Source organism: Populus euphratica, unplaced genomic scaffold (assembly GCF_000495115.2).
Source record: "Populus euphratica unplaced genomic scaffold, PopEup_1.0 scaffold726.1, whole genome shotgun sequence".
NCBI lineage: Eukaryota > Viridiplantae > Streptophyta > Magnoliopsida > Malpighiales > Salicaceae > Populus > Populus euphratica.
Window position 1 is genome coordinate 59742 of NW_011500589.1, and position 25914 is coordinate 85655.

The window sequence follows — 25914 nt, forward strand, 5'->3', positions numbered from 1 at the left end:
TGACTTTAATAAACTAGTTATTAAAGTCAAAATGATGCTAAAACATTGTTTTTTTAGTGTATGAAAAATACAATATAAATTTTTAGCTTTGAGATACTTTGTCATATACACAAAAACATTTTTTTTCTTTTTTTCAAATTTTTTTGTATTTTTGAAAGTTTTGAGTTTTTGGAAGTTTTGATAAAAAATTGGATATTTTAATACTGGGTTTATATATTTATGATGGAATGGGCCAGCATAGGCCCGACATGAAAATGAGCCAGTACCAACTCAACATCAAATGAAATGGGCTAACTTCGGCTAAAAAAAAATAGAACAAGCTGGCATTGTCTCGATATAAAATAAAACGGGTCGACTTCGACCAAACATAAAATAAAACAGGCCAATACCGGCCCAAAATAAAATAGAACGGGCCGATGCTAGCCCGACATAAAATAAAATAGGCCGGCTCCAGCCCAATATGAAATGAAATGGGCTGGCATTAGCCCAAAACAAAATGGATCGACACTGGCCCAACATGCAAAATGGGCTAAGGCTGGCCCATTATAGCATCATTAGCTGTAGAACGTGAATCACGTTTTGACAGTGCTTCTGATCAAATAGCCTAAGTTCACATAATTTTTATTTTATTTTATTTTTTGATCTCATTACTTGACATTGATTTTCTTTAACAAAAATAAAATTCATGGTTTTATTTTTATTTTTATTTTATAGAGTTGTCTTAATTTTATGACCTGACCTATAGGTTTGGTGGGTTCATCCTAATAGATCCGCAACTTTTTTTCTTTTAATTACTATTTTTTGTTTTGGATCCTACTATATAATTGATTTTTTTTAAAATTCATCATTATTGTTGAGAATTGACTTCTTAGTTTTTTTATATTTGGTGCTTCTTATAAAAATGGTGTGGGACAAGGGTTGGCATTAATTATTTTTGTGGGCCTATTTTTTTACCATCTCATGATTGGACATATATAGGTTTCATGATTTTCTTTGTTCCAATTTTTATATTAGGTTATCTTGTTTCTATAACCTAAATCGTGAGTTTGGTGAGTTGACTCAGTGGACTCAGTTTTTTTTATGGCTTATAATTATTTTTTTATATTGATTTTTTTTAATTTCATCACTCAACATTTGAATAGTTAAAGATTGGGTTTTGAGGTTTTTTTAAATTTATTGTTTTTGATCAAATGACTTAGGTCATAGGCTTGATAGGTTAACATGGTTTTGTTTTACCTTTTTTTTATCATCTGATTTTGGATTTTCTCATTCGACAATTTTTTAGTTTATTTTTAAAATGTGATTGTGTTGTTAAAATATTATTTTTTTGTTCAAAAAACTTTTTATCCAGCCTGAAAATAAACAAAAGTCACGTAGCTAGTTTTTAATCTAAATTATATCGACATATATCATTATCATAAAAAGATGCATGCCACCAAAAGTTTTTTTTACTCCCTTTTTGTTATTATTCTTCCTACCATATAAGCAAGTTATTGTCATTGTTTTTTTAAGGGCAAGTTTAATTAGAAAAGGAATTATAAGGTTGCCTTGCTAGTATGAAAGGTTTTAATGTAAATTTTTTGATCACGTGATAAAGTAACTCCCAACAAAGATGATAGAGAAAGTAATGAATGATTTTTTTTTTAATTTTAGAAGAATATTTTGCTGATTTAAATCCTTGTAGAATTAAAAAATCAAACCGAAATAAATCTAATCTAATCTTAATATCTTAATTAATCTAAGCCAACTTTGGATTCCATGTGGCCCAAATCCATTTTAGTTAATAGGAACTAATTCAGATCTAACATATACTTCAAATAAACTTTCTTTACTATTCAAAAACATCTCATGCATATAGCTTGTCTTTACCAAAAGAATCGGGCTGAACCCATTATCCATAAGAATCTCAATCTAACTGAATGCACCCCTAAATAAAATCTCATCATGAAAAATCCAAGGCTCAATTATATACACAACTATATCAACAATCAATCTCAAACATATAACTATATATTCACTACAATCAATCTCAAACATATAACTATATATTCACTGTAAAGATTCCAAGATTGAACCTCAATTATATCAAGTCCCAAATAATTGAAGTATTTGCTAAGATATTTTTTAAATAATAAGTGTTTTTAATTAATTTATATATTAATTAAGATTATGTTTTTTTGTTATGAATTTAAGAAAGTGCCCTTCGAATTAATTTATTGTATATAGATTTTTTCGTATGATGACCTAAAATTCGAATTCAATACATCAACGAAGGAAAAAAATATATTTGATTACCAAGCCAACCTATTGAATTCTTCCCACGCATGATGCTGAGATTAGGTGTGAGCATTCAAGTGATTTAGGTAAAAAATCATCATTTTGAAAGATTTCTTGAGTTATTCAATTTTTTTTGTCTAATTTCCCAACTCATAACAATATTTTGATTCTCCAAATAATATTTTCTTCTAATTATATTTCAAAAAAATCGATTTACCCAAATTTCCCAAACCAATTTTTTTTTTCCTAATGAAAACACGGATTTTAGAGAATTTGAACTTAATTTGAAACAATTATTAGCCACTCTTATGCAATCCTATGACCATGGCAAATACACGTGCTTATAGCTAAATCCATGCTAAATAAACGGTAAACATGGAGAGAACGTCGACACTTAAAATAAAACATTTGCATCACATTAAATCCAAAAGCATTCTCATTATATTTTTGAATTAATTTATATGCGACTGTGTTTTGGGTAATTTGAAAAAAAGTTCCCCTTATCCGAAATTCTTTGATATTATCTCAAAGAATTACACGAGTTTTCTATTTAATTTTTTTTACTAAAATTATTTTGGAGATTTCAAGTAATTTTAAAAAAATTAATAGGCCTCACCTTCTCAATGAAATTAGTTTTTTCTCCTCAATGGTATTAAGAACGCACCCTTTACACCATTTTATTGTATCTATAGAAATAGGTTTTTTTAATATACTAGTACAAAATTCAAATTCTACAAGTCAAAGAAGGAGTAAGATGTCTTTGATCGCAAGGAAACCTCTTGAATATCTTTTATGAATTAATTGTGATTAACTTTTTTCCTTGATAATCTTCAAAACACCTCCTCTATATTGATTATATAAATTTATCGAGTAATAATCTAATAAATGGTTCAATAATAAAAGTTTAGGATTAAAAAATTTAATTTTTTTTATAATTTTAAGTTCAAATGATGTAGTTGTTAATATTAATAGCTACTGAAAATATATCTAATTATTAATTTTAAAAACTATAAATATTAATTAAAATATATACAAGTTAATCCAAAAATATATACGGCTTATGGCTTCCAGACTCTTGTGCCTTTGCCTCATGAACTAGGGCTTAAAAGCTTTGAGAACTACACAGATAATGGCATTTATGGGCCTCCTTTCTGTAAGCAAGGCCCACTAAGGCGACAAGTGACAAGAAAAGGGTAAATTAGTGGAGGACGTGCTTTTGTCTCTTGCGTTGTAGTAATTAATCGATAATATTTTTTATCGTTGAAGTAAAGTAACTCAACAATGCTCTTGTGGTCCCATTCCAGCTCTAGCAAAGTCAACTGCATTATTATGAATGCCCTTTTATTTCTTTATATTATCTAATCTCCCTAAACCACCAAAAAATTAAAGTTAGATTCCTAATTACTTGCACTTCAATATCCAACATGACATGCTCTCTAGTCTAGTCTCTATATTTTGTTGTAGGTTTCAATTTATTTCATATTCAAATTTATAACTTATGATATGGTTTATATTATTGTTATATGAAATATGATAATAAAAAAATTTTATTTAAAAATATATTAAAATATTTTTTTTCATAGTTTTGATACATTCTTTAATTGTAAGATATTAATTTAATTTATTTTTAAATAAAACACACTTTTAAAACATATCTAAAAGCACTAGTTGCCCCACTTGTAAATATTCACATATATTAAAGATTTATCTCCATTTAAAAAATTAAGTTATTAAATTAGATTTTAATATATAATTTATATTATTATCTAACAAAAAAATCATTTATTAATTTCATCATTTAAATAGTAGGGCTTTTCATAAAAACTACTTCACTCTCTTTAACTTCTCAATATATTCTATTTTTAATTTTTTAGTTAGTTTCTTTCTTTTTTTTCTTTTTTATTGTAGCCTTATTTTCTAACTTTCTCAAAGTTTTGCATAATATCCCTTACCTTTACCTTTATAGATATGGATTCACTTGCTATTTTATTTGATTGAAAGTTTTTTTTCTTCTTTGCTTGGTGTTCAATGGAAAAAGCTCTTATAGCCATGCTATTTTTGAAATTGATATAATATAAGGTTTTTAGAGTGAATATTATATGTTCACCATCACATAATTTAAAAAAGTATGGTTATTCTCTACAATTCATTTAAATTATACTATTTAAAAAACATTTATTTTGTTTTAGGCTTTTGAATTTCACTAACACATAAGATTTGCCGTTCATTATATTAACTTGTCCTTTGTTTTCTTGAAAACAAAACATAACTAGAGGCAAAAAATTGAAAGTTTCCAAGATATGTACTTCTAGTCACTTTTATTAAAGCTAGTCCGCATGGGACCTGATGGACTTTCTCTTATTAGAACCAGATTAAAAAATAAATAAAAAATCAATCCATAAAATAAATGAATCGACAGCAATCTGCCAATTCAAGTTCTTTTTAAATCGGATATACCTTCTGTGTTTAAAATCAGCAAAAAAAAAAAAAAAAAAGCAAAACACTTCGATCCTCCTTTTGTTTATTTCCATTTATTCCGACTACTGAAAACAAAAACAAGTTCGATATTTAAAGCAGGTAATCAGAGGAGAAATTTACCTTAATCTTGCGTTTTCTTTATTATTATCTTTAAAACCTTGCACCTGACGTTTTGTTGTCTGTCTGCGTTTCTTTTGCTTCTTTTAAGGTGAAGAAGATCCCGAGTTGACCCAAGCAGACAAGACTGGTAAGGTAATGGAATTAAGGTTTAATTTCTTAGTTTTTTCCTCTAAACATAATCATGTTTTAGGTTAATGTCTTGATTACCCTAATATTTCTCTTCTTTTAGGGTTTTTAAAACGCATGCAGATGATTTTCTTAGTTGATGTGATTATCTTCGAATCGATGTTATGAGTGGTTAGGTGTGTTTGTGCTGTGTGTTTATGGTTTCTTTGAGTTACTGAGTTGATGTTGAGTTCAGTTTTAAACCCTAGACTCCGGGTCAATGATTAGATGAATTGCAATTTATCATTAGTTTGCTTGCCCAGAATTGGCTGTGAGTTGTATTGAGTTTAGAGAAGGGCAGTTAAGGTTGGGGCTGAATTTTGTTTCTTAAGGTATGTTAGCAAGAACTTCTATTTCACTGGTGGCACTCCCATTAATTGCCCGCGATGAGGTGTAGATAGCTTAAATGGAATAAGGAGTTGCAGATGTCTGCTTTGATTGACATTGATGGCAACATTTTCTTTATGTTGTTATTAATGTTTGGGAGGCTGGTGGCAGAGTCGGTTTAAGATGAGGTTCACTTGAGCAAAGGTATATTTGTTATGAAATATGCTTGATAAAAAAAAAAAAAAAAACCCAAGAATAAATAAGATATATTTATCAATTATGTTTTATGAAATGAAGATTATTTTCACTTAACAGAAAACTTCAAGAACAAAATGAAGATTATCTAAGGCTTCAACTTAAAAAAAAATATTAAAATTTTTCTTAAATATTTCAAAAGGCTCCATTTATAGTTTTATCCAAGACTCCCTAATCATCTTACACCGGCTTTGGCCGATGGGAAAATTCCTGGAGGAACTTCTTGTGTGCGTGTTGACTAATTTTAGCGTTGTTTTGCCCTTTGGCAGCATAATTTATTAGAAGGATTGTTTTTAGATGAGCTCTGGGTATATGATTTTCTCTTGTAGTGACATTGATTTTCCTAGGTGGCTGTTTGTGTAGTTGAGAATATGTATTTAGTTATTTTGGATATTTCAGTAAGATTGAAGGAACTTGGAATGAGTTCTATGGGCTTGCATAGTGGAGTTTTCTTATGGTAAACCTGATCCTGATTCGCATGTGGAAAACCTAGTTTAAAGGTAGTGATATTTCTAATGGTCAAAAGATGTCTAAAGATGTCTTCAGTGTTAATTGTTTAAATTTAGGACTTCAGGTTCTTTGGTTTATATCGATTTAGCCTGGGGGGAGGAAGAAGCTAGAACCTTTAATCTGGCATTGCAAGTTGATGCTCTTATCTCTTACATGTCTTTACAAAGCAGCTTGACAGTTCTTCTGTGTGTGGTTGTTTGCACTAGAAGTTGTAGAATAAAAGGTCCTTTTCCAAGCCAGCTAGCATTGGTGTAATGGACCAGCAAGGCCATGTGCAGCCGCCAGCAGGAGGCATGGTTGGAAGTACAGCTCCGGTTCCTTATGGCATACCTTCATATCAACATAACCAGATGATGGGACCTTCTGCAACTGGATCCCTTCAATCTCCTACTCAGCCAGCAGTTCTTACTGCTTCCTCAGCTCAGCTTGCTCAACACCAACTTGCTTACCAGCACATCCACCAGCAACAGCAGCAGCAGTTGCAGCAACAACTTCAAACTTTCTGGGCAAATCAGTATCAAGAAATTGAGCAGACTACTGATTTTAAGAACCATAGCCTGCCCTTGGCTAGGATCAAGAAGATTATGAAGGCAGATGAAGATGTAAGGATGATATCAGCTGAAGCTCCCATCATATTTGCCAGGGCCTGTGAGATGTTTATTTTAGAACTGACCTTGCGATCTTGGAATCATACAGAGGAGAACAAGAGGAGAACACTCCAAAAGAATGACATTGCTGCAGCTATCACTAGAACTGATATTTTTGATTTTCTGGTTGATATTGTCCCAAGGGAGGATTTGAAAGATGAGGTGTTAGCATCAGTCCCGAGAGGGAGTCTTCCTGTAGGAGGTCCAGCTGATGCTCTTCCTTACTATTACATGCCACCTCAGCTTGCACCCCAGGTCTCTGCACCGGGGATGACTGTAGGAACGCCTGTGGTGGATCAAGCTATTTATGGCCAGCAGTCTCGCCCTTATGTACCACAGCAGATTTGGCAACAGCAAACACAGCAGCCACCTGAAGATTCCTGAGCAGGCTGTGCAGTAGCTGTAGTTGAAACATGTTGGATAGTGTGAATTTAAGGTTGAAAAGCTAGGGGTTGATTGGTTAATCTTGTATGCAAGTCATAACATGTCATTTGCTAACAGGTTTTTATTGCCTCTTTCAAATTTCATCATTTCCAATCCTGTCAAGGATGCGAGTTCAGCTATTGTGGATAATTGGATAAACTGTAATCCTTTTGGGATATAAAAATATCATGGTTTTTTGGTTCTTCTTTGTTATTATTATCCTTATGCAAGCATCCATGCTTCCATTCTATTTTTTCCCCTGGTTGCTTATTGCAAGTTCAGCTGGATTGGTGCGATATTATCAAGCTGGACATGCTCTCAGCTTTAAGGTATTTCGATGGAAATCCACCATACATAGGTTTTTTTTTATTGGTTAAAGAGGAAACAGTTGGGGTCCATTGCAGTCCTCTTTCTCTCGTATGACCTGAACAGAACATATCCTGGAAACTTGTAAGCTATTTTGATTGATGAAAACTAATGGAGACCCTCGCAGCCTCTCGCATTTGATCTGAAATCTGAACTCGTCCCAGTAACTTTTAAAGCCCTTAAAGATGAATATTGCTCGAGCAAATAATTATGATGCACCGTGCATCCATCATGCAGCATAAACGCAAGCATTGTTGGCATTTCTGCAGCAAAATAATTGCTCGAGCAAGACATTGGCTCTTAAGACTTCCACTCCAGCAATCCGTATATGAAAAACGGTTGTAGTTGACAGTGCAACTGCTACTAGCGAGAAGTCTATGATACAGGAACTTCGCATGTAGTCAGCTAGCACTTGATAGCATAAACCTTACCTATCATTGTGCACGCGATTAGTTTCTTGTATTGGGTAAAACTAATATACCTATGCTTCTTCTACAACTAATCACTAGATTCAATAATGATGTACTAGTACCAGCTCTCTCCAAGTTATCGTGAGTGAGAGAGTTTCTGTCGAAACTTTTCCTTCTGTTATTTCTGGCAAATACGGTATGACAGGATGCACCACCCCAAGTCACAGCATAAATCTGCTAGAAGGTGGGGATCATTGCTACTAGGGCACTTTGTATGAGATGCTAAGAGAGCAACTTCCCTTATTTCGAGTGTACTTTATGTGGAAGTTAGAAGGCTTGTAGACCAAGCTTCACTCTCTATGACTTCATTTGGACTCCAAAAGGTTTTCTTTCCTAACAAGCATATAGTAAATCCAAGTTCTAATCAAAGTCACACCAAGCAACTGGCTTTGAGGGAAATCTCCCTGTGAAATGAGATTTCATACAGAATCCTCGCTAACATCAGCAGCATCAACAGGCTGGACAAATATCCTCTAAACTGCAAGAATGAAGGTAAAAGATTAGTTTTTTAATTTATCATCTCTAACCACTGGTAATCTATCCTTGCAGTAGGGCAGTTCTACCTTCTTCCCAAGCACTCAATGATATCAGTAGTCAGAGTTGACCTTTTTCTATCCTCAAAAGCAAGTGATGCAGCCTTCCTCAACAAAGCAGATCCCGCAATGCATCCCAACATGGTTGGATTTTTCGGACTGTAGCCATTAGAAGAGAAATAAATTGTCATTCACTTTCCAAACCCCCCCCTAATGCAGTGGTCTTTATGGAATGTTATGTGGAAAGCATAACCTGATAATCAAATTTCCTTCATCAGCTAAGATAAGTTGGCGTGCCCAAGACAAGAACACTGCAACACTGGCACCCATAAGAGGGGATGTGCATTATATAACCTCTGCCAGTCTTTAACATTGATATAACAATTTTTCTGACTTTAAATGAGTTCTATATACAGATGCATCAAGAGTGTGATGAGACCATTTTAGGAGGAAACAGTGAACAAATTGGTTTGGCAACTTACAGAGAACAATACAGTGATACCAGAGATTAGGGGCAGCCGCAGCATGAGAAAAATTAGATCACAAGCCCTAAGGAAATTAATTCATTGCAGGGAAAACTAAAAGAAAAGAATTACATATACTACAGAAAGAGGTTGCCATGCTCCAATAAATGTGCCAAGTGAATTATGTTATTTAGCTAGAATATTTGAAATAGATCGCAATGTTTTAATTTGTATGATTAAAATGAAAGTTTAGACAATAAATCACATTTACACGAAAATTTTCTTCATTAGGTAAAAAACTTGTTTTCGATGAAAGTAACATAGAAAATGTAAACCATACATTGTGTCCATTATCAAATACTTCATGTTAATTAAATAGAAATTTTAAAATGGGGCAAGCTCTTCTAATCACTAGGAACAAATATTGGATGTTTATATTCCCACTTGTTTCACAGTATAATATTGGATTACCAATTTGGACCACATAAGGAACCTCCTAACAAGTGGCTCATTTTATTTGGTTAGTAGTTCTGGAATCGATCAGCGAGTTCCAATCAAAGCAGATAGATAACAAAGATTTACATTTCATTTTGTCTACATCATAACATTGACATCAAATGTGGCCACGCAAAAGGCCAATCATCAAGTGACTTGTATTGTTTGCCTAACATATTGGAATGGGCCATGTTCAAATTGGTGCAAGCAAACAGTAGTGGTTTATAACTCATTTTAGTAAGTGGATTTATACAAAACATGTTACATTCAATTCTTTAGATGTATATATTGTGATTTTTTATTACTTTCTTGAATTATTTTTAAATTATATCTAATGCGAATTTAGCAACTAGAAACTTGTGCGCGTGTGCGTGTGTGAAATGGTTACAAGTTTATAAATGGTAATCCATGTTGATTTAATTGAATTTAAATTTTGACATTTTTTTTTATGGGATGGGTACCAAGTATGGTAACCAATCCCTTGGCATCTTCCCTAATCCCTAATGTTCTATATTATTTAGTAATTTCTTTTTAAAAATCTACTAAAAGACTTTTAGGATTAATTGCTAAGTTTCTCTATGTGTCATCTTTATAATCTTAATCATTGGAAGTTAAATGATGCACATAAAATAGAGTTTGTAACTCAAAATGTTTCCAAAATCACTATACATTAGACCTCCCATTATTTAATTCCAATTCTAATAATTACTCTTGCATCTATGTAAATCTTGCAAATCAGTTTAATATGTGAGCTTGAATTATATTTTTCTAAGTCGAGAACAATAAAAAAAATAATTTTTGGTTATTTTATTCCATAGCTAAACATTATGTTTAATTAACTTCTATTTCTTACACCTATTATAGTATTGCCTTGGCCCCATTTTAAATGATCTCTACACATTACAGATGCATTTCAAAATATTTATAATTTATTTTTTGAGGAAAAAGATATAATCTTTTTCCCAATGCATACAAGATTAAACATTGTGCTGTATATACATAAAACTAAATTACACATAAAATAATCTATTTTGTAATATGTGAGATAGAGGAGTATGACAGTACTACAAGACATTTGGTCCCATAAATCTGGGTATTGTGCTTTAATGAGATAAGAAAAATATTTTGTGAAATATAATCAAATATTTGTTGGAAGTCTATGTTTTATTCTAGAAAAGTGTGATTTTAGGTGTAATAATTAAGGGTATATTTTTTTATTAAAAAAAATTAATAGCATGGTTATGGTATAAAATGTATTTCAATTATGGAAAAGTTGATTGTATGTAAGTAAAGGTGTGTTAATGGAGGTGGTTGAATAGTTTTGAAGCTCCTTAACAAACCCTATGGAAAAAAATGTGGCATTTAACATCAGCAATATAATTCGCAGCAAAATTATATAATCAGTGAATAATACGTGCCAAAATTTAATGTATCAATCACCTTCCAGAGAGGATATCACCTTGGCCCCCACAACGCCTAGGCGAACCATGGTTGCTCACTGATTTTACTGCATAACTCAACAATGATTAAATCAAAACAGCTACATGGTTTTAACAGACTAAAGGAAAGTGGATAAAAAGAAAGCAGCAGCAAACTAGCCATAGGGGAGCTTAGGCTTTAATTTAATTTGGAGAGTGATTTAAGAACCTAGGAACAACATGCAAATCACGTGCCATATTAAAAGAAAAATTAGAAAGTCCAATCTGATCCAAAGGGACCATGAAATATAGTCATGACATGGCTTTGGAATAATCTTTCCTAAAGATCACTCCAAAAAAAATATGAAGATTCAGATTCAAATTTGATCAACTAGAGTTGAGCATTTAACACTAGAAATTTACACCACTGGACTCAATGGGACTCAATGGATCGTATAAAATATGTGAGCTAATGACACATTAGAGTGTTTGGTATTGTGGTGTATGGTGCTTTTTACAAGTGTTTTTCAATTGAAAATGTATCAAAATGATTTTTTTTCAGATTTTTTATTTTTATTTTTGATATCAGCACATCAAAACCTTTCAAAAACACCTAAAAAAGCATCAATTTAATACTTTTTCAAGTGAAAAACAATATGAAAAGCACCTTGAAAAACAGATTTGAACACCAAAACAAACACTCATGCAGCACCACAATCATTAACAGATGTTATTCTCAAGAGGAATGCAGGCATCATTCCAATTTTTTCATAAGTGGGATGCACTAATGCACTCTCCCAATGAGCACACCCTAATTTCTTAACTCAAACCTTGTAACAAACCAAAAGCTATTTGAGCACGTAATATGCCAGATCAACATTTTGATATATGAAAGGGATAAAAATAACATGCAAAACACTAATAAATTAGTCATTGCATACCTATCTCACCATCGCTGATTAGGTCACATTTTCCTTTCCGTAAGATGGTGGCTCCGCCAATCCTAACCAATAAATATTCTTTGCATTAAAGAAGCTCCATAATGGCTTTAAACCAAACCAATACATGAAATTTACAATATGCATATAGTGGATTTGGACATGGCCAACAAATTCCAGCACAATCTAAAATTGAAAGTTATAAAGCTGCCAAAGGAAGAAGTGGGAATGTAGATTGTTTCAACAACAAGCCATCATTGCATCTGCATAAATATGCTGTAAAATCACAGTAAACCAGATTTATCTTCACGAAGCTAGCTTTCATGAATGATTATATGGGTGACAAAAATAAAAGTTAACAATTCAACAATCTGCCAATCAAATAATCAATTTCACTGACCAATTCATTCAGAAATAGTAATATAATGGATGCTGCCTAGGGTCACGTGCTTGAGAAAATATTGATCATCAATTTAAAGAAATTACAGGAAAGCTTACTGTTTGGCAAGAGAGAGTAATTGCCCATGAGCATCTTGATCATTTACTTCACAATTTAGGACTTTCTGAACCAGGCGCTTATATTCATTCACGTTTGGGGTGAGGATAGCTAAGGGATAGCCACTAACAAGTCCTAGATTGTTTGTTACAAGAAAGAGCCCATCCTGGACAATATTCATTTTATCAGGTCAAAATGGCAGAGGTAACTACCTCACTGTAAATAATTCAGAAAAACAGGGCGATCAAGAAAATATCTTAATTAGATAAAATACCCCATCTATGATAATTGGAACATTTGATTGTCTTGCCTGCTTCATAATTTCACTCACGCAATCCTGTTAGTAGCATTAGAATATAAGAATGTTGAAGAAATACAAACAAATAAATAAATAAATCAAAGCAACAATGATGACGACGTAGAACTTAAAATGGCAGGATGCCTATGAGTGAATGTGCCATGAGGGAATCTCATAGAACATAGATGCAGATGGAATAGCTGAAATTGAATGACATTATAAAACATAGGAAGGCAGGAAATGTTCATTTTCAAATCAAAGATCATGGAGATAAGCTATCAATCAGAACCTAAAGGACTAATGCGATATGTAGTTGATATGCACATATGATGCCACAGAATTCCATAAGAAAACATCAAATAAATTATTCTCATGCAATGAAAGCATCATTTGCATTGATCTACAAAAGCTTTCATACAGCCATTCCAATACACTCCCAAAGCCGGAAGAAATGTAATTTAAAAATGTACCCTTATAAACCAAATTGAAACTATTCAAGAAAAAAAATCAAACCAGAAGAAATGGGTCCCTTCCAAGGCCAGGGCCAACAACAAGACAGTCAAATCTCTCCATCCATTTATCAACCTCAGCAACAACCCTTCTTGATATGGGATCTCTATCCCTATCCCTACAAAAGCATTGATTCCTCCACAACAATAAGCATTCTGCTCAGCAACAATATTTCTGATTGATCTAAAGGAAAAGGCAACCCACAATAAAGAAACAAAACAAAAGGAAGGTTAAAAAAAAAATACCCAACACTATACGATTCTTCCAAAACAGGATGCACAATCAACTCAGGACTGTAGCTTTTGATAACTGGAGCAGCATCCTTGGTACAAAATACATGGGACAAATCTGCACCCTGAAAAGAAAAGAAACAATCAAAAACACTCTAAAGGATTGAACTTTTTCAGATAAGTTGAAAGATAACATTGTCAAGCAAAATGCCCAAAAAAAGAGGGGGGGAGGATTTACAATTTTTAAAGCAGAAATAGCAGCAAAATAAGGAGCCCCAGTGTACTCCCTACACCCGCCAATAACAGCAACCTTCCCTGAAAATAAAACACAAAAAACAACTAAAAATAGGAAAACAAAGTGACTACCAGACATGAACAAAAGAAATTACTAAAGAAAGAGCCTTTTTCTATGAGCTTTACCTGCTTGGCCTTTATGTCTATTTGGGTCAAGAGCAGGAGTGATAGCCCTCAAAATGTTATCAGAATCAGCCTCAAATTCTGAGCCTTGCATTCTGTTTTCACCTCTACCTCCAAGAACCCTTATCAAGAATTGTTGTCTTCTCAAGACAGCCAGAGGAGGTGCTAATTTGTGATTTCTTGCACTGTTTAATACAGTTAAGTAATGCATACCATGCTTAACTATCATCACCAACTTCACCACACACCACTCTATTTACATGAACCTTGAAACAAATTTCATCAAAATAAATTATCAAGAAGATGAATATATATATATATATATATATGAGGAAAATTTTTAAAAACATTTACCAGTGAGAAATCAAGGCATTGCAGAGATTTAAATTTTTCCAGAAGCCAAAGATAGCCCACTCACCGGATTTGATCATAGCTGAATTTTGATGGTTTTGCATTTTTTCTATGTGAGCATGGGTGAGGTGGGCCCTTATTCTTTCGGCTAAAAATCACCGGAGGTCTCTATATTTTAAGAATTTGGACAAATTACCTCCTAAACAATTGATTTGATCAAATGAGCCCTTTTACTTTTGATTTTGGGGTATATTTTAAGCATCCTTGCGTCCATCACAGTTGACCATCTATTTGAGGCCTTTTAATTGTGATAAATGTTCAACTCTCTGACACAATTTGAGCTTAAAAATTGAGAAAAATAAACATAAATGTTTAAAAGGATAAGATAAAAATAAGCCAGAGTTGATTTTTTTAAAAAAAAAAAACCATTCTTTCTTGATCCTCTAATAAGCAAGAGTTTTTTCTTGAAGATGGAAAGAGGAGAAGTTGATTGACAGCTTGTGTTCCGAAACGATTGAATTATCATGTAGTAAAATTAGATGCTATGCTGATTATAACTCAAAGTATAACAATTTGAAGAAAGCTTAAGATTATTTAAAAATATAGTTATTAAATTTATTCCAGTTCAGTAAATTAATTTTGAAAATAGTTCCAAGTTAAACCAAAAAAAAACAATTTTGAAAATAGTTCCAAGTTAATAATCAACTTTAAAAAAATTATTTTATTTCAAAAAAATAACACAACAATATCTTTTTAACAAAAAATAATTCTCAAGTTGACGTTGTGATTTTCTTGCTGTCCCTAATATCTTAGCCTTTTATCCAAATCAATTTTTAAATTAAGAACATGCTTTTATAGTTATGATTTAAAAAATATGTATTTTTAAAAAATATTTTTGTTTATAGATTAAAAAAAAATATTTTGTTAAAATTATAATAAAATAGATTTTTGTATATAAAATAAATGAAAAATATGTATCCATGAATTAAAAGTAAATTATATTATTTTTTTATGTATATGTTTTGTATTATTGTAATTTTTAAACTTATATTTTTTAAAAAATATATGTCTTATTAAAACTATTAAGTAAAAATATAACAATTTGTAGAAAGCTTAAGATTATTTAAAAATATAGTTATTAAATTTATTGTAGTTTAGTAAATTAATTTAAAAAATAGTTCCACGTTAAACTTTAAAAAAATAATTAACTTATCAAACTCACAATTACTAATCAACTTTAAAAAAATATATTTTATTTTTTTGAAAATAACACAACAATATCTTTTTAATAAAAAAATTATATTATACTGTAAAAAGTGTGGGAAATATATTGTGTATATATTATGGACATAAATTTATTGTATTATGAATCACATTATAAACACAAAATATTTGAGCTGTGAAAGATACTATAACGCTTAATGAGCATTGCTTTTGATATTTTTTTAGTCAAAAAATATTATTAAAAAAAGGTTATTTTTTTATTTTATATGTAAAAAATTATTGAGTTTAACTTGATAGTGAAATCCAAAGCTATTGAGTCTGTCTTGGAAGCTAGATCCAAACCGCTTTAAAAATATGATGAGCCTGGCTGCTCCAATTAAATCCAGTGATCTTGGGTCTGGCTAGATAACCAAATCCAAGATCTTAGATTTGACTATCAAGCCAGATTCAATATTTTAAAAAAATAAAATTTAAAATATCTTAAAATATTAAAAAATATTAAGATAATATTTTTTTTTGTAAAATATATTATTTATATCATCACTTCAAAAAATATTTATTTAAAGTAAAGAAAAAATAAATTCAAAATTTTTGAAAAGCAAAAATAAACATGTTTTAATAATAAAATTTAACATAACCTCAAATGAAAAAAAAATTATTATCATCCAACTTTTATATAATATAAAAAAATCCTATTAATTTATTTTTTTATGGTAAAGAAAAAATAAATTGATGAGATTTTTTTATATTGTACAAAATTTTGTGAAGATAATTTTTTTTATTTGAGGTCGAGTTAAATTTTTTTATTAAAATATATTTATTTTTATATTTTAAAAATACTTTAAAACGAATTTCAATTTCTTTTTACCTTTTTCCCTGTCCCATCAATTGTTTTCTTTAAAAATATAATAAAATAAATTTTTATATATAAAATAAATGTAAAGTATATATACATAAATGAAAAATAACTTATTTTAGTTTCTATTTGTTTGTTTATTATTATAATAGTGTTTACTATTGTAATATATATATATATTCTAGGTTAGGTTTTGGAGGCAGAGTGAGGGAAGGAAGAGTGGTGAGAGGAGCGAAGAGAAGAAAGGAGACAAGTCAAGGGTAAAGAGAGTATGAAAGCAGAGAAGAAGCTGAATGCCATAAGGTCAGGTATAGTGGTGATAGGTGCTTTAGCGTTTGGCTATCTCACTGTGCAGATTGGTTTCAAGCCCTTTCTCCTTAAAGCCCAACAACACGAAGAGCAACAACAGCAGTCTCTCCACTGTCAAGAAACCTCAATCAACGACCAACAACAACAACAATAATCCCAGGTTAGCTCGATAATCCCATTTCCATTTAATGTTTATTTGATCAAGTTAATGCCACTGCAGGTATTAATTTGCTCATTTGGGTTTCACTGCTTTGATGTACAGTAGCATTTGATTTTTTTAAGGTATTTTTCGATAGTTTTGATTAGGTGTTTTCTGATGGTTTTAGTATGATGATGTCAATACCATCGAAAATCACCTTAAAAAACAATTGATAATTTTTAGATTTTTTTTATGGTTTTGTTATAAGAATGTCAAAACCATTCAAAAACATCTAAAACAAACAAAAAAAAATTGAAAATGAATTTTCAATTGCATTATTAAGCACATGCTTAATCAGTTTGAGTTTTCCTTTTTGTTAATAATCTAGTGAGCTTAAATTAGCATTTGATAAAGAAAACGGATGTTTTGTGATTAGGGCTGTGTTCATAATTTCATGTTGACGAAGGTTTTGTTGAGTTGTTTCGATAATAAAATATTTTCTTATAATAAAGTTGTTGCAGATGGAGGGAGAAGAAAATAGGGAAGACAGTGATGAAGAGAACTGGTGGGATTCTTGGGGTCGGAGGCGAAGAATGGCTGTGGCTCAAGTTATCTCAAGTTATTTGCTATGTAGCATATGCCAACTGTGTATACCATGAGCATTGTAATAAAGAATGCAGCGAGTCTGCAGCATCGGTTGAAGGAAGAAAACGGAAGGCACTTGAATGGGAGAGACAATTTGAGGGAATCAGGAAGGCAATTAGTGATGTTGCGGAGGCAATCAGGGAGGGAAATGATGTTATTGAGAAAAATGTCGAATGTGTTCATTCAGAGGAATATAAGTGTTTGCTGAACTAGTGAGGGTAGGATTTGAGCAGCCCGTACTGTATGCAGCCTTCAATTTCCTTGTCAATTATGGTGCAAGGGTGAAGACATTTTTAGGTTAGGCTGCTGATGAGCGCAAGGAATTTTTGCTTCAGATGTATGGCCCCAGGGATTCTTGATGGATTCCTATTTGTGGTATGTGGAACTGCCTTTTGCTTTCCTTGGATGTTTGGTTTGCATAATGGTTTGGGAAAACCTAGATGATTCTTTGCTATCGAAATCTTCAGACTCTAGCCCTTCAAAACGAAATCATTTTATTTTTTTTTAAAAATGCTGTTTAAGAAAAAGAACGAAACTTGGATTTGACATAGGTGAATCTCATATGGATTTGATTAGTTCAACTAGGTTGCAGGGATTATAATCAGTGATTAGTTTTGATGGAGTTAATTTTCAAAATGATTTGAAAGGAAACTAGGTCTAGCCCAAGTTTCAATTGGCAGATCACTAGATGTACTGGGTTAAATAACTTAACTTTGAGTATGATACAAAGAGTAATAAAAAAGTCAGTGTAGATTTAGTTCTCCACTAAATCCATTGACTTATGCTATTGATGGTTGGGTCAATATTTTTTTAATCATAAAAAAATATTTAGATATTGCTAAAAGATTAACATGATATAAGCAACCCTTAAAACAGATTATGTTCAAATGAAAGACTCTGAAAGGCTTATCAAATGAATTGCTCATACAAAGCATGGTTATACTTGCTCATGTTGCAGGTTTGCTCAGGTAGCGGGTTTGCCGAGTCAACTTATGAATTGGGAGGTCAATTAAAGTTTATCACAAAACAATATCATTTTAATTAAAAAAATTGAAATAATGTTGAATAACGTTGTTTAGGCAAAAAAAAAAAAAAGGATTTAACATGGGTGAATCTCACGTGGGTTTGAATGAGTTTGATCAGATTAATTAGGTTGTGAGTAATTACTGAGTCATTTAGATTTAATCGAGTCAACTTTGACTCCCAAAATGATTTGAAAGAAAACTAGGCCTAGCCTAGGTTTCCGGTTGGTAAATCACTAGATGTATTAGGTTAAATGCCTCAACTTTGAGTACGAAACAAATGAGTAATAAAAAGTAATTTAGATTTATTTCTTTACTGGATCATTGACTTGTGTTACGCTGTTGATCGAGTTATTTTTTTTAAATATAAAAAAATATTTAGATATTTCTAATTTTTTATAGCAAATGAATAAATAAATTGCGTAAGAGTTGATTTAATGTAATTCGGTTGACTTTGCAGGTCTAAAAGTAACTCATAAAAACATAATTTAACGAGAAACATTTCAAGATAATATCTTTTTCTAATATTAAAATAATAACATATTGAATTGACTTAGATTAACTCGGATTAACATATCAAATTTGCGACTTAGGTATAAGACTATAATAACCTCTTAAAAATAAAATTAAAATAAATTATAAAGTATAATTCTCAATCAACTTCATGTTAAATGATGAAATTAAAAAAAAAATCAATTAAAAAAATATAAGAAAGTAATCCTAGTTAACTTATTAAACTAGCAACTCGAGTCATAAAAACGAGTTAATCCAATGAAAAACAAATTATGAATTTCAATCTCAAATCATCCTCACATTCAAGTATGATATTGAAAAAAATCAATTAATAAAGCTTAAAAAAAAACAACATGAGTTAATCTACCAAACTCATGACTTAGGTTATCAAACCAAGATAATCTCATTAAAAAAATAAAAAATAACTTGATTTAATCAAAGTTAACTTTTCGAATTTGTGACTTTGATCATGAAACTGAGATAGCCCAAGAGTAAATCAAAACAATTGTGAAACTCAATTTCTAATAGCCTTTGTAGGACCAAATGTTGAACGATGAATCATGGAACCGGGATAACCTAATAAAAAGTAAATCAAAACAAATCTTAAAGCCTAATTTTCAATTAAACACAATTTAGATAATGGATTTGAAAAAAAAATCAATTAATAAAAAGATAAAAAAACTAAGTCAATTGGGTTAACTTGTCAAACCCTTTAGCAAGTCATGAGACATGAACAATCCAATCAAAACAAATTCATTGTTGAAGGAATAATGACTTAGGCCATGAAATCGAGATAACTTTTTTTAAAGAAAATAAAAAAAATGACTCAATTTAACCGAGGTTAAAATGTCAAAACTCGCGATCTTAATGGCGAGACCAAGACATCCCCATAAAAAGTAAATCAAAACAAATTATGAAGTTCAATTTCCAACCAACGTACTGTTGAATGATGAAATTAAAAAAATAAATTAAAAAAATATATAAAAAACAACTCGAGTCAATTCAGGTTAACTCATTAACACTATTCCTTGGTCATGAAGTTAAAATAACATAATAAAAATTGAATAAAAAAAATCATGAAGTCCAATTTTCAATAAATCTAATATTAAAAAATAAAATTGAAAAAAAAAGTTAATTAAGAAAAAAAAACCTTTGTCAATCGAGTTCACCCACTAACCCTGCGATTCATATAATGAGAGTGTGATAATTTAATAAAAAATCTAATATTAAAGGATAAAAAAAATTAATAAAAAAAATAAAAAAAAAGGGAAATAAAGAAAGCAAAGCACTGTTAAATAGTGCTTTGTGAGGATGAGCATAGTAAAAACCTCTTCTCTTTTAGTTTATAATTAAAGTTAAAATGAACTTAACATAACACCATTAGGGGTTATTGTGCATATTGAAAGTGTGAGAACTTATCATGGTTAAAAAAAGATTTTAGTATAATAGCACAAGCGAGAAAATATTTAGGGATTTAGTAAACTTGATTGAGTTGTAATTAACATCTGCAAAACTTGAGTTGCAAATATTTTATATAACTCGATTATCGTAGATCCTATCGGCAGCTAGAGTATTTTATATAACAATTAGGACATTGAGTCATAGATAGAATATGCGACTCCTCTAACAGACTCATCTTGAAACAATATCTTCTGTCATTAACTCCTTACCCAAAAAATAGTAATTCACACAATTCAAATAACTAGTTTTCTAACATCAAAATATAATTCACAGAAGCAACACATAACATCTTCAATCATAAGTAACAAAATGAGACCGACGATTAACATAACATAATATTTTATTAAAATTAAACTAGCTATACATCTACTCATAATTCTCAAAACATATAATAACATGTAACTATATCTAATAATTATCATAACTTGTAGAAAGGTCTAAAGCACTCATGGATATGTCTAAAGCATCACCTTAACTCGTCCAACTCGAGGATGAGTTTGTAATATCCATGTAGATGCGATGAGGACCAATATCATCTTAGCTCATGGATGGGTCTAGGATACTCATAAAGGGACTAATATCCCTAACACTTCAACGATAAGCAATCTTGTCTTCCGTTAATGCTACTTCAAGATGCTCGACTTCCCTAACTTCTTAAAGTCCACCATGACATAAATTAAGCATAATGTTAGCTGTACACCATGACATAAATTAAGCGTAATGTTAGCTGTAATATGTCTCATCTCATCGACACATTCTTAGTTAACCGTTGTTGCTTTTTGAGCCTCACATGTAAAGTAATTAATTTATATGCATACATTAAAAATCAATTAGTAGTCATCATCTATAACAAAATTAATTTGGCATTTAAAAAATATTATATGTAAAATAATATTATATACCATTCGATTTTATCTCAGATATCGGGAGACATAATGCATCAGATTATATGGACGTCTTAGAAAACATGACCAGGTAGGTGTGAAGAAACAATGTGTAATGAATAGATACCATCTCATGTAGGTATATGCATCAATCGTTAAATGTTGCTCCTTAAAAACACAATCTCTCATAACATCCTAGAGATCTAGATAAGATGTATAAATTACCAATCACTTCCCCTTGCGCTAATCTCGATGACTAATGATGTGCAGCTCATCACTAGTATCAACATAATATAATATATTCTAAAATAATCTAAATTTTCACATTATCCAATTTGAATAATGCATCTCAAAAACATTGAAGCAGTGTAACTGGACATATGTTAACCAAATGTCAGATCCATCATAAGATATAGGTAAAGATGAAAGTATCAAGTCCTTTGTATATGGTATTCATATAACCCATTAGAATATATGAAAAACTTATATTAGAAAAATAAGAATAAATAATTTACAATCAAATAAAAAAAATCAATATATTTGTTACACATATATGATGTGACAGTTGTGCTTTTAACTCATCTTGACAAAACTCGTAGATATAAGTGAGATTTATCTTGAAATGTGTAGCTTGACACCATTATGTGTAGCTTGACACCATTTGACATGACACGCTATAAATTTAGTATATTTTTTACATTCAGTTTATATATATAACATATTGACTATAATCAATTTTATTTTATTATTACATAGAACTAATGGATAATGGTCTTTAAGTAATAATGTCAAACATATTATTACCTCGACTCTCTGGAAGTCCAATATAAATATGCTCTTATGACCAGAGCTATATTAATTGGCATTGACAAGTAGAAGTTAGTATTTAAAATATTATTAATTCTAATAATCAAGCAATTTAAACTACATATACTTGATGAAATAGTAGACATCCCACAATTTATCTTTTCTTTTTTAAACAAGCTTTACATAGTTGTTGTTGGTATAATTACAAAGCATGCCCGCTAGCTGTAATTAAGAATGACCCAAAAATCCTCAAACAATGCTAGAAAGAATAATCACAGGCATTGCAGTTGTAGTAATGAAATAAGACCTCTAAACATATTTATTATATATGTTTGATCATACATAATTAACTAGTCCTCTATTGCATATGTTAGGGGGTTTTAAAATTAATGTTCAACTATGTCAATTTGATGCAGTCACCATTATAAACAGTGGTTCAAGGCCCCTGTCCTAATAAATGATTGAAACAATCAAAGAGTTGATGTCTTATCCCAAGTGCAGGAGTGTCAAAGTAATAAATAACCCAGCAAAACTGGGGTCGAACCACAAGAAAGTTAACTATATAATAATAATAATAATAAGAATAAGAATAAGAATAATAACTACAATGATGATGGTGGTGAAGATGAGTTAAAAAGGACTTTGAGATGTAAGATTAATGTAAAGATTATACAATGATAAAACCAAATATCAAGGTTAGAGGATACACTAATAATATTAGAGATAAGTAAAGTATAAACTCTTTATAAATTATCAACATGATCATATTAATCATCTTATTTACTAACATCGTACTTATAAATTTTATCAAGTATTCATGATACTAACTTATGTTGACAACAAATTAAGTTCCTCTCATAATAATGATGTCAGCCCATATGAGCTACGCTGGACCCAGACCAAAAAAATACATAAATAAATAAAAAAAATTGAAAGAGAAATTATGCATGTCTTAGAAAACAAAAAAAAAATTATTTTCCTAATTTATTTACTAATGTCATAATCAAGAATAAAAACATATATATACTGATTTTTTTTAGCAATGAATTTTTACCAACACCAAAGTTGGAATTATTCATAGTGGAATTTTTACCGACGTCATAGTTGGAATTATTTATACTAGAATTTTTACCAATGGTAGAGTTGAAATTACTCATAGTGGAATTTTTACTAATGCCAGAGTTGGAATTATTCGTAGTTGAGTAATTACCAATGCCAAAGTTGAAATTACTTGGAATTGAATATTTACCAACACTAGCGTTGGAAGTATCTGTAATTAAATATTCACTGACGCTAGAGTCATGAATTTTTACCAACACCAAAGTTGGAATTATTCATAGTGGAATTTTTACCGACGTCATAGTTGGAATTATTTATACTAGAATTTTTACCAATGGTAGAGTTGAAATTACTCATAGTGGAATTTTTACTAATGCCAGAGTTGGAATTATTCGTAGTTGAGTAATTACCAATGCCAAAGTTGAAATTACTTGGAATTGAATATTTACCAACACTAGCGTTGGAAGTATCTGTAATTAAATATTCACTGACGCTAGAGTCATGAATTTTTACCAACACCAAAGTTGGAATTATTCATAGTGGAATTTTTACCGACGTCATAGTTGGAATTATTTATACTAGAATTTTTACCAATGGTAGAGTTGAAATTACTCATAGTGGAATTTTTACTAATGCCAGAGTTGGAATTATTCGTAGTTGAGTAATTACCAATGCCAAAGTTGAAATTACTTGGAATTGAATATTTACCAACACTAGCGTTGGAAGTATCTGTAATTAAATATTCACTGATGCTAGAGTCATGAATATTACTAGTGAATTATCATAACACAAATAAATAAATTTTTTAGCAATTTAAGACAAGATTAGCAACGCAACTTATCTCAGGTAAGGTGCACTAGAGGTGCTAATACCTTCCTTAGCTGCCACCAATCCCACACCATAGAATCTCTGCTAACCAGGCAAGGTTTCTAGTGACCATAATACTAGATGACGACTCCTTAAATGAGAACTTTCCCCATTAAAGGACAAGATGTCAAAGCTTTATTCTTCTCAACGAGTTATTTTTAGGGATACTGCGATGTCGAGTAGGACGATTATTATTTTTTTTCAAATTTGATTCTTAATTAAATTTAAATTTTAAAAAGAAAATGAGTTTGTTTAGAACTTTATTTCCTATTTGTTATAAAAATTTTGTATTATAAATACGGATAGTAGTGCATAAAAAAAAGAGACATTAAAAAAACATGGAGGGAGGCATTACTAGAAAATCTAAGAGAAACCATCATAAGAAAACCTAGCTAATGACCAGGCCAGGCCGCTGGGTACCTATTCCCTACCATCTTCTTCCCTAGAGTCTCGTCAGGAAATAATAACCAAAAGTCATAATTCATCAACCATCGTAAATGTGCAAGTCGACAGCAACAAAGGGGTACCTTTATCTCTGCCATAGGTCACTCCTTATTTTCTCTTTATCAAAAACACCAGATGCCTCCATTAGCTACACTCATGCTCCCCTAGTAGAAACCTTCTCTTCCCAGCAAAGGTAGCACCAGTTACCGCAACACAATGATAGTTACCACCGAAAAGATCTTCCTCTAGCAAGTAGTTCTGCACCGACCGTGAACAACTGCAAGCTCTAACAACCAGATCCCTACTCCCAGAGTAGCAAATAGCAGCAGTAGCACAATAACCGAATATTCTTCTAGCCTCTATTGAAGTAGTGTTTGGAAGATCTCCTTGGTGCCATCACCTCGTCTCCATCGTGAACAGCAGGCTAGATTGACAACCGCGAGCAGTGCTCGATCATCTCCCTCTGCTTCGCCGCCAGCAGTAGCCATGCTTCGATAAGTTCTTCTTCTTTTCCTATTTCAATCATTTAATTACATTGTTACTGTTACATTCACGTATAAATGCAACAATGACAAACCTAGTTAGTGGTTTGGGCTAGTAATTGGGTTAGGCCTCTTGGATCCAGCCCGACCATACAACTGAGCTAGATCCAGCCCATAACAAAAACAAAAATAAAAAAATAATAATATAGTTTCCCTTTTTTAATCCAAATTTTGTGTATTTATTTACTGGTGGCGTTAAAGCTAGGAATACCATATTTTTTAGGTTACATAATATTTATCAATACTAGAATTAGAAATATTCATAGATGAATATTCGTGGATGCCAAAGTCAGGAATATTATGTGAATACCATAAGAACATAACAAAAACAAACCTTTAGTAATTTAAAACAAAATCAACAATGCAATATGCCTGAGGTTAGATGCTTTACGGGTAATAATATCTTTCTTTTCAATTAACTAATCTCGTACTATAGAATCTCTATTATCTGGTTGGGGTTTCTAGTGACCATAATACTAGGTAATGACTCCTTAAACTAGACATTTTCCTTTAAAGAATAAGATGTTATATATTTCCATGAAATTTTTAATTGGTTATCACAATGCCCAGGTGTGAAACAGGCTACAATAGCAAATTATCAATTTAATTTTATCAATTCACAATCAATAACCTAAAATTATTGATTATTTAGCAAAATAATCTAATTATCAACTTAAGTTATACCTAAGTAACTTAATCTCTAATTTAAAACCCTAATATTCAATAAAATTAAATTAACACACATTAATATTAAGTATAAATTACACCAAATTAATAGAGGAAAAGTGTTCAATATACCTCTAAATCAAGAATGTGGGCAATGATGATAATTTTTATGGTAGAAAAAAATGAGTTGTCATGGTGGAGAGAGTGAGAGAGAGAGAGATGGGTAATGAAGTGTTGTTATGGTTGTTTTTGACAATGGGAAGAGATAAAAAGGTTGTAGATGGTAGT

At 31.0% G+C, this 25914-nt stretch overlaps 2 protein-coding genes across 5 annotated transcripts; one reads left to right on the forward strand and one right to left on the reverse strand.

Moving 5' to 3' along the window:
- Window positions 1-6360: 6360 nt before the first annotated feature.
- LOC105115531 (nuclear transcription factor Y subunit C-9-like) lies at window positions 6361-7415 on the forward strand. The gene has a single exon (XM_011012444.1). The coding sequence runs from the start codon at window positions 6387-6389 to the stop codon at window positions 7161-7163; it is 777 nt and encodes a 258-aa protein (XP_011010746.1). The 5' UTR covers window positions 6361-6386; the 3' UTR covers window positions 7164-7415.
- A 484-nt stretch (window positions 7416-7899) lies between these two features.
- On the reverse strand, window positions 7900-14331 carry LOC105115532 (pfkB-like carbohydrate kinase family protein). Of its 4 annotated transcripts, XR_840360.1 has the most exons (13): window positions 14192-14316; window positions 13841-14103; window positions 13659-13735; window positions 13436-13545; window positions 13194-13308; window positions 12657-12719; window positions 12385-12548; window positions 11890-11951; window positions 10971-11037; window positions 8825-8890; window positions 8602-8730; window positions 8101-8516; window positions 7900-8054 (listed from the first exon to the last, which is right to left on the reverse strand). XR_840360.1 is itself a non-coding variant. In XM_011012446.1 (12 exons), the coding sequence occupies exons 2-12, from the start codon at window positions 14064-14066 to the stop codon at window positions 8489-8491; spliced, it is 1107 nt and encodes a 368-aa protein (XP_011010748.1). In that variant the 5' UTR covers window positions 14067-14103; window positions 14256-14331; the 3' UTR covers window positions 7900-8488. The 4 variants fall into 4 exon arrangements, 3 of the variants coding, with proteins under 3 accessions (XP_011010748.1, XP_011010749.1, XP_011010747.1); XM_011012446.1 differs by having other exon boundaries at window positions 7900-8516; window positions 14256-14331; XM_011012447.1 differs by having other exon boundaries at window positions 7900-8516; window positions 13841-14089; window positions 14192-14317.
- Window positions 14332-25914: the final 11583 nt, after the last annotated feature.

Coding starts and splice junctions, on each gene's coding strand:
- LOC105115532 (XM_011012446.1), bottom strand. CDS start 14,066: ATGATAGTTAAGCATGGTATGCATTACTTAACTGTATTAAACAGTGCA. Junction 8,891..10,970: donor GGTGATATCCTCTCTGGAAG/GTGATTGATACA, acceptor TATGGGTGCCAG/TGTTGCAGTGTTCTTGTCTT. Junction 8,517..8,601: donor ATTGAGTGCTTGGGAAGAAG/GTAGAACTGCCC, acceptor TCATTCTTGCAG/TTTAGAGGATATTTGTCCAG.
- LOC105115531 (XM_011012444.1), top strand. CDS start 6,387: ATGGACCAGCAAGGCCATGTGCAGCCGCCAGCAGGAGGCATGGTTGGA.